Genomic DNA, 9,149 nt, shown 5'->3' with positions numbered 1-9,149 from the left:
TTTCATGTCATGAAAGTTGATGCATTAAATTTTGGAGTCTTCCCCTCCTCTATTTCATGTTTTTCCGTTGTAATCCTTTGAATATTGGAATATTTGCTGTGTCAGCAAAATACTGTAGTGGTGGCTCTGTTCAGAAAAACTGATTGCCTTTCTTTTAATTTAAAGTTAATGAATTCTTAATTTCTTAAGGGTGTGCTTATATATCAGAAACTGGCTCAAAGAGTTGCTTGTTTCCGTCGACCTGAGTTTCTTAGGGTTCATTTCTAATTAAGCAATGAAAATGCTTGCCAACAGAATTAATTGGTCAGTCTAATCTCTTTTTTTCCACCCTTGCCAGTTTCTTCCATCTGCACACAGTTGTCTTCAGCATGGGGGAGCAGAACCACTCTCCCGGGAAGGAGCTTCAGCCCAGGACACGAGCAGAGGCTCCAGGAAAGAAAAGCTGGCATTCCCAGGCCTACGCCCTTGGGGCCGTTTCCAACTTTATGTCTACTTTTCTGACGTTTCCTATCTATAAGGTTGTGTTCCGGCAACAGATCCATGCCATGGCAGTGTCAGAGGCTGTGAGACAGCTTTGGCACGAAGGTCCTCAATACTTCTACCGGGGAATCTACCCTCCTCTTCTCTCCAAGACGTTGCAAGGGACTCTTCTGTTTGGGACTTATGATAGCCTGCTGTGCTTTCTCTCTCCTGTTGGGCCACACACCCTGGGACACCGCTGGGCTGCAGGGCTCATGTCTGGCGTGGTGGAGGCTGTGGCACTCAGTCCCTTTGAAAGGGTGCAAAATGTGCTCCAGGATGGTCGCAAGCAAGCTCGCTTCCCCAGCACCTTCAGCATTCTCAAGGAATTCAACTCTTATGGGCTTTGGGGGCGGCTGTCACTGGGTTACTATCGTGGTTTCTGGCCTGTCCTGGCCAGGAACAGCCTGGGGAGTGCTCTATATTTTTCTTTCAAGGACCCCATCCAGGATGGCCTGGCAGAGCAAGGCCTGCCCCATTGGGTTCCTGCCTTGGTGTCTGGTAGTGTCAATGGAACAATCACCTGCCTAGTTCTGTATCCTCTGATTGTGCTGGTTGCTAATATGCAGTCCCATATTGGATGGCAGAACATGCCAAGCCTGTGGGCCTCTGCCCAGGATGTGTGGAACACTCGGGGTCGAAAGCTGCTCCTGATCTACCGTGGAGGCTCCCTGGTCATCCTAAGGTCCAGTGTAACATGGGGCCTCACTACGGCAATCCATGACTTCCTGCAGAGGAAGTCTCACTCCAGGAAAGAGCTGAAGACTGACTAGCTGCAGAACGTGTGGCCATGGCAGCTTTGTTATTCTAAATCTTCCCTGGTTGGTTCTATATAGCTTACTTCTTTGGCTCAGTTGCCTAATACAGCCATCCTTTAGCATCTGTAAACTCATTGCATGGGAGAAGTTCCCAACTACCAACCTGTTGAGCAAGGACAAAGCCCAACAGGATTCCTTAGTCAAAAAGAAATGTTCGCCCCAGTCTCTCCACAGCTTCAGTAGCCTCAGAGCCAGGAGGCCTTTAAATAACATGTAACCCAGATTAAGTGTCATTCGTTTCCTTGGCAATAAGTGGAAACTTAAAAAGATGACCTTACTTAGGCACTTTGAGCTTTGGGGCCCCTCTAGGTGTCCTCCAGACCAAACTGAGTGGAACTCCAATTTCAAAGAACTATGCTTGACTCTTAGGATGGGAATTCCATAAAACTCAGATGGCTACATTTTCATGACATTGTTCACTGCCTCTACCACCACCTCTCACTTCTCAAGGCTGTGGGTCCTACTTTCAGGGTAGCAGCTGTGACTGGAAATCCCAAATTAGGCTTGTGTGAACTCATCAGGTGCCACAAGAACTAGTGGGACTGGAGATGGGAGTGCGAAGAAGTGTGGCCCATGGATGGAAAGGATAAAACTTCGAAAGAAGAGATTTAATTACATGCAAAATAGAAACATTTGCTATAGTCTGCTTGGTGTTATCTGCTAGGACATTTCTGAGAGCAAGGTGATAACATTGCCTAGAAACCATTTGAGTTTCCCTAAAAAACCTGGAAGTGAAGTGACCATATCTTTTCACAGATAATTGCATATTTTGTTGATGTGGTTAATGTAGTTACTATGACATAAAGATCACTAATCTTAGCCTTAGAAATCAGAGCCATTCAAAATATGGTCCTTATATAACTTTCAACATATTGTCACCCCACTTACATAAACCCCAAACACTAGCCATAATGAACTCTTGTTCTCTCCCCAGACATTCCATGAACTTTCCCATGGCCATACTTTGGCCCACACTATTCTTTCCACCTGCAGTGCTCCTTCTTCACATGCCAGTCTACCAAAATCCTTCCAGCTCCTCAAAGCCCAGCTCAGAGGTCACCTTCTCTATGGAGCCTCTTGATTTCCCCCAACTGAATGTGACATTAATCTCTGTGACATTAGTCTCTTTAACATTAGTCTCTGTGATGCCCCTTTCTTTTTCTTTTATTTATTTATTTATTTATTTTTTTTTTTTTTGAGACCGAGTTTCGCTCTTGTTGCCCAGACTGGAGTGCCAATGGCATGATCTCGGCTCATGCAAACTCCGCCTCCCGGATTCAAGTGATTCTTCTCCTGCCTCAGCCTCCCGAGTAGCTGGAATTACAGGCGCCCACCACCCATGCCCGGCAAATTTTGTATTTTTAGTAGAGATCGGGTCTCTCCATGTTGGTCAGGCTGGTCTTGAACTCCCAACCTCATCAGGTGATCCACCCACGTCAGCCTCCCAAAGTGCTGGGATTACAGGCCTGAGCCACTGCGCCTGGCCTCTGTGATGCCCGATTCTAACAGCATTTCATACATGGTACTGATTCCATTATGTCACTAATCTCATGTGACCCTGTGTTCTTGTATTCTTCAATACCTCCTACTAGACTGTAAAACTCATTGAAAGCAGGGATTCTTGTATGCATTTTTAAATCTTCCATTGTGCCTAGGTGCTCAATAACGTTGGTCGAATTATTGAATTGATTATCAAGCTGTGATGTGGTATATCCTCAGGGTGCTGTCCCTTGTACACGAAGATAAAGTTATTGACTCACTGTCAGCAGGACACATGCCTTTGGGCTGTGTTTTTGTTTTCTTTTAATAATGGATTTAGTTTTGTGCTAATGATAATGATGCTGCTGCTGATAATAATAACAATAATAAAAAATTACTTTCAACTGGAACATTTGATGAGTTTGTGTTACTGATGGCATGTTTGCTCTTAGCACCAGTTCAGGAACTGAAATTTCACAAACAGAATCACACTGTATAACTGTCCCATTTATTTCAACTCTAGGATTTTGAGGATTTCCAAGATGACATGTGTTATAGTTTCCCCCTACAGATATCTTAGTAATGCCCTCCTCTTGCATGTCCTTACTGAACCAAATTTGTCCTGTATTTGTCTTACTTGGTTGTAGATTTAGCAGTGAGAACTTCTCACTGAATGCCACAGAAATTAAAGATACAATTGTTGGAGGTATGATGTCAGAGAGCATTTGCCACCAAGGTTGGCAGAAAATGGCTGCTCCAGGAGAGCTGAAGATGAGTTTCCACATCTGCAGATCGGGATGTGTTGGGACAGTACTCAACTTGTGGATTCAAGAAAGTATGAACACAGAGTCTGCATAAGGAAAGGAAAAAGATGCATTGATCTCCCAAGTACACTGGTGATTTCCACTTATGTCATTCTGTCCATCCATGTCCCTTTCTTCATTTTAACTTCTTTTTTAAAAATAATTTCAAACATTTAAAAATGTTGCAAGCATAAATAAAGCTGAAAGAACACCCATGTCCCTTTTACCCTAATTCCCCTATTATTAATATTTCTCCCCATTTGCTTTATTATTTAAGTGTGCACTCTGTCTATACACACACAGGATATTTTTTCCCTGAACTATCTGAGAATTGCATACATCAATTTTCAATATTCCTAGATTCAATGTTTGTAGATCCAAATTATTTTTTTAAAGACTGTGTTTTATCTCTGATAATGCCACAGTTATTACAGAATATAATGAAATGAAAACTCACACGGTATATGTGATATTGTGAAATATACACTTGGTCTTTGATCCTGTTTCCTGGCATACAACTCCTAAAATCCTTAGAATTTTCAAAGTGATATCTTTTTGTATGCTAATGATTGGCTTATGGCTGGCAGCCCCTGGTTGCTTCAGGATGGGAACTAGTCACCAGAAAGACCAAGGCACCATTAGAGGGTTGGGACTTAACAACCTCATTCCGACCTCCAGGGAGGGAAGAGGGGTGGAAGGTTAAGTTGATCACCAGTGGCCAATGATTTAATCAATCATGCCTATGCAATGAAGCTTCCATAAAAACCCCAAAGCACTGGGGTTTGAGAGCTTCCAGATAGCTGCACATGTGGAGGTTCCTGGAGGGTGGTGCCCCAGGGAGGGCACAGAAGCTCTGAGCCCCTTCTGCAGTACCTCACCCTATGCATCTCTTCATGTGTCCTTTGATATATCCTTTATAATAAAGTGGTAAACGTTAAGTATTTCCCTAAGTTCTGTGGCCCTTTCTGGCAAATTAAACCCAAAGAAGGGGTCATGTGAACTAAAAATTGAAGCCCATCTGTCAGAAGTTCTGGAGGCTTGAATTTGCAACTGGTGTCTGAAGGGTCTGGGAACAGTCCTGTGAGACCCAGTCCTCAGCTTGTGGGATATGATGCTATCTACAGGTAGATTGTGTCAGAATGGAATTGGAGTACACCCATCTGGTGTTCGCTGCAGAACTGATTGCTCACTTAGTGTGTGGGAAAACCCCACACATTTGGACATGGAAATATTCTGTGTTGATTGCCATGGTGTGAGAGCAGAGGAAAAAGTTAGGGTACTTTCCCCTCAGAGTATATTTTAAAGCTAAATTGCTAATAATTGCTTAAATTTACTATATTTGCCCTTATAAAAACTTTACATTGTGTATGTTGAAGCCTGAAGCTATGCAATTATAATATAAACGTGGATTTACAACTAAAGTAAGTTGTAATTTAAGTAATTGAGTTTTTCAAATCGGTTCATATGAAACCCTAGGCAATACTGTAAAATTATACAGACCTGTCAACTTTTTCCACTTAAATGCTCTCAGCAAAATTTAAGGGCATAGTCGTTTTCAAGTAATTTTAAATGTCAATGTTAATATTTAGTTTAGTGATGTTAATGTGGCTATGTTTTCTGATATTAAAAATGACTTTTAGGAGTTGAGATCAATAAAATAAGGAGGTAATAAATATCTATATCTATTTAAATACATAAAATATACAATTTAACACTAAAATTACTTGGTATAAAAAGTCAAAAGTAAAAGAATAAAAAGCCATCATACAACACAATATATGCATGATATACATTTTTTTCTAAATATAAACGACATCAGCTTTTCTAAAGCTCAAGTTGAAACAATAAATGACTAATGTTTTGTGACAAATCATTATATGGTATATTTTGACTTAATTTTGCGTTTACAATTTATTTTTAAACATTAAATAGCATTATAATTTTACTGGGATAACTATATATAGTGTAGTATGTTAAAGTTAATAAAATATCGTTGCATGTGAGAGAAAAAGCATAATAAATCAGAAACAATATAAAAAGCTTTCAGAAAAGATAAAAATACTGTATTTCTCTAGTCTGTTCACTCTCCAATGTCTCTGGTTCTTTCATATCATCTTCCTTTCCTCAAATCTTTTAATACTCCCTCCCTCATCATTTCCAACTAGTGACCCTACTTTCTATTTCATTAGGAAAACATACATTCAGAAGAGAACTACCAGTTTAAAGAACATTTATAAAGCCATCACCCATGTAATAACCAGCCAGGGCAATAAATAGAGCCCTTTAATAACCTATTCCTCTCCCCCCACCACTGATGACATCCCTCCCTCCATCTCAGGTGTAGCCCCTATGCTGACATTTGTAATAATCATTTCTTTGCGTATGTTTATACGTTTTCTTCCTTATAAGCATCCCTAAACAACAGTTTTGTTTTACAGATGTTCAAACATTAAATGCTTTTTAAACTTGGAATTGTGACTGTCTTGTTTCATTCCACATTGCTTGTGAGACTCATCGATATTGCAGATAGCTGTAGTCGATCCATTTTTATTGCTGTACAGTTTACCATTGTATAAATATACCATGATTTATTCATGATAACTTTGAGGAACATTCTGGTTGTTTGCAGGTTTTATTTTTACAGTTTATTAGTTTTATTGATGTATAATAATTGTATATGTTTATGGGGTACACGTGATATTTTGATACATGTGTACAATGTGTAATGATCAAATCAAGGTAATTGGGATATCCATCAGCTCAAACATTTATCATTTCTTTGCTTTAGGAACATTACAAATCTTCTCTTCTAGCTATTTTGAAATACACGGCTGGGAGCGGTGGCTCACGCCTGTAATCCCAGCACTTTGGGAGGCCGAGGCGGGCGGATCACAAGGTCAGGAGATCGAGACCATCCTGGCTAACATGGTGAAACCCCCGTCTCTACTAAAAAATACAAAAAATAGCTGGGCGTGGTGGGGTGTGCCTGTAGTCCCAGCTACTCGGGAGGCTGAGGCAAGAGAATGGCGTGAACCCGGGAGGCGGAGCTTGCAGTGAGCCGAGATCGTGCCACTGCACTCCAGCCTGGGCAACAGAGCGAGACTCCGTCTAAAACAAAACAACAACAACAACAAAACACTGTGGTCATTCTGTTGTGCTATTGAACGCTAGAACTTATTCCTTCTCTCTAACTGTATTTTTGCACCCATTAACCAATCTCTCTTCATTTGCCCCTCTGCAGCACCCTTCCCAGCCTCTGGCAACCACAGTTCTACTCTCCACCTCCTTGAAACTTTTTAGCTCCCACATGAGTGAGGACATGTGATATTTGTCTTTCTGTGCCTGGCTTATTTCACTTCACATAAAATCCTTCAAGCTCATCTGTGTTGCCACAAATGACAGGATTGCATTCTTTTTTAAATACCTGAATACTATTAAATCGTGTACATATTATCACATTTTCTTTATCCATTTATTTACTGATGGACACTTAGGTTGATTCCATAACTTGGATCTTGTAAATAGTGATGCAATAAACATAGGAGTGCAGATATCTCTTCAATATATTGTTAAAAATTTTTTTGGATATATATCCAGCAGCAAGATTGCTGAATCATAATGGTAGTGCTATTTTTAGTTTTTTGAGGGACACCCATACCGTTTTCCATAATGGCTGTACCATCTTACATTCCCAATAACAGTGTATGAGAGTTCCCCTTCCTCCACATCCTTGTCAGATTCTGGTTTTTTTTTTTTTTTTTTTGTCTTTTTGATAATGGCCATTTTAGCTGGGGTGAGATGAAATCTTATTTTTGACTGTTACAAAACGGTGCTACCATCAATGTTCTTGGTAGTGTATATAAACACAGGTATTTCTAGGGCACTTATGTAAGAATGGAATTACTGGTTTATGGAATATGAGCACCTTCAATTTAATTGGATGATACCTAACTTCCTCAAGGCATGTACCAATTCACACCCTTACTAGCCAGGTTTAACAGTTCTCATTGCTCCACCTGCTGGCCAACACTTGGTATCATCAGACTTCTTAATTTTTGCCTATCTAGTTGGTGTAAATGGCATCTCATAATTTGATTTTCCTGATGACTAATAATGTTGAGCATCTTTTCACATGCCTACTGAACATTAGGATTTCCTCTTTTGTGTAGCATTTATTCTAGACATTTGTCATTTTCTCCTGTTGAGTTGTATGACTTTTTCAAGTTAATTTGTAGAAGTTGTTTTAATTTTAGTTCTTTCTCCTTTATATGTGTTCCATACATCTCTCCCCACCTTGTCACTTACTTTTCCATTTTAATGATTTCTTTTGATAAACATAAGTTCTAATTATAAGATAGATATCAAAGTTATCAATCCTTTCTTACGGTAAGTGCTTTTTGTGTCTTTTCAAAGGAATCTTCCTATACTAAAATATCATGAAATATTCCTTTATACTATGATAACATTTACAATTTTTATGGTTTTGACTTTCACATTTAGGTTTTTAATATACTTGGAATTAATTTTCATGTAGAGTATGAGAATAGAGGTCTAATTTTTTTCCTTATGAATATCCAATGCCCTAATATCATTTGTTAAAAAGTCTTTCCTTCTCCCATTCAGTTACAATGCCAACTCTGTCAAATACCAAGTGTTCATATATTATTGGGACTATTTCTGACCTGTCTGTTCTATTCCACCAGTTTATTTATCTAATCTTGTGCCAGTACAGCATTGCCTTATTACCTGTAGCAGTAATAATAATAAATGTCTTGATATCTGATAGGGAAAGTCTTCCCGCTTCATTCTTATTCCTCAAGAGTTTCTTAACTATTCTTATCAATAAGTACAGAAATAGGTGCTGAGATTTTCTTTTCACAAAATTACTGTTGAGATTTTAATTTCAGCAAAACATAACTGTTGAGCTTTTTTTTTTTTTCTTTGTTTGTTTTTGAGACGAAATCTCACTCTGTTGCCCAAGCTGGAGTGTGGTGGCGCAATCTCGGCTCACTGCAACCTCCACCTCCTGGGTTCAAGTGATTTTCCTGCATCAGCCTCCTGAATAGCTGGGACTACAGGCAGACACCACCATACCCAGCTAATTTTTGTATTTTTAGTAGAGACAGGGTTTCACTATGATGGCCGGGCTGGTCTTGAACTCCTGACCTCGTGATCTGCCAGCCTCAGACTCCCAAAGTGCTGAGATTGCAGGTGTGGGCCACCACGCCCGGCCAACTGTTGAGTTTTAATGTAAACAAAAATAATGGTTGAAATAATGGTTGAAATTCTAATTTTAATGTTTCTCCAAGTTTCATAATATCCTTCATAGTGTTCAATATATCTTTTTTGGGATTTTTATTTATTCCTTACTGTTTTTAAACAATTACTAGCAGTAAAGCAGATTATCATAAATGGGATTATAATGAGTTTCTTACATACAATGTCCTTCTATTTTAAGAGAAAAAATATATATCTGTTAAGAAATCAATTTATATGTGTTGAAGCCTCATGTTGACATATTCAGTATAAC

The 9,149-nt window shown here is 39.4% G+C and overlaps 1 protein-coding gene across 1 annotated transcript; it reads left to right on the top strand.

Moving 5' to 3' along the window:
- Positions 1-368: 368 nt before the first annotated feature.
- On the top strand, positions 369-1,292 carry SLC25A53 (solute carrier family 25, member 53). The gene has a single exon (XM_011968253.1). It carries the CDS (start codon positions 369-371, stop codon positions 1,290-1,292), a length of 924 nt encoding a protein of 307 aa, XP_011823643.1.
- Positions 1,293-9,149: the final 7,857 nt, after the last annotated feature.

This window comes from Mandrillus leucophaeus, unplaced genomic scaffold (genome assembly GCF_000951045.1).
Source record: "Mandrillus leucophaeus isolate KB7577 unplaced genomic scaffold, Mleu.le_1.0 Scaffold834, whole genome shotgun sequence".
NCBI lineage: Eukaryota > Metazoa > Chordata > Mammalia > Primates > Cercopithecidae > Mandrillus > Mandrillus leucophaeus.
The sequence above is the reverse complement of the archived record's forward strand: the minus strand, read 5'-3'. Positions and strand labels throughout refer to the sequence as shown.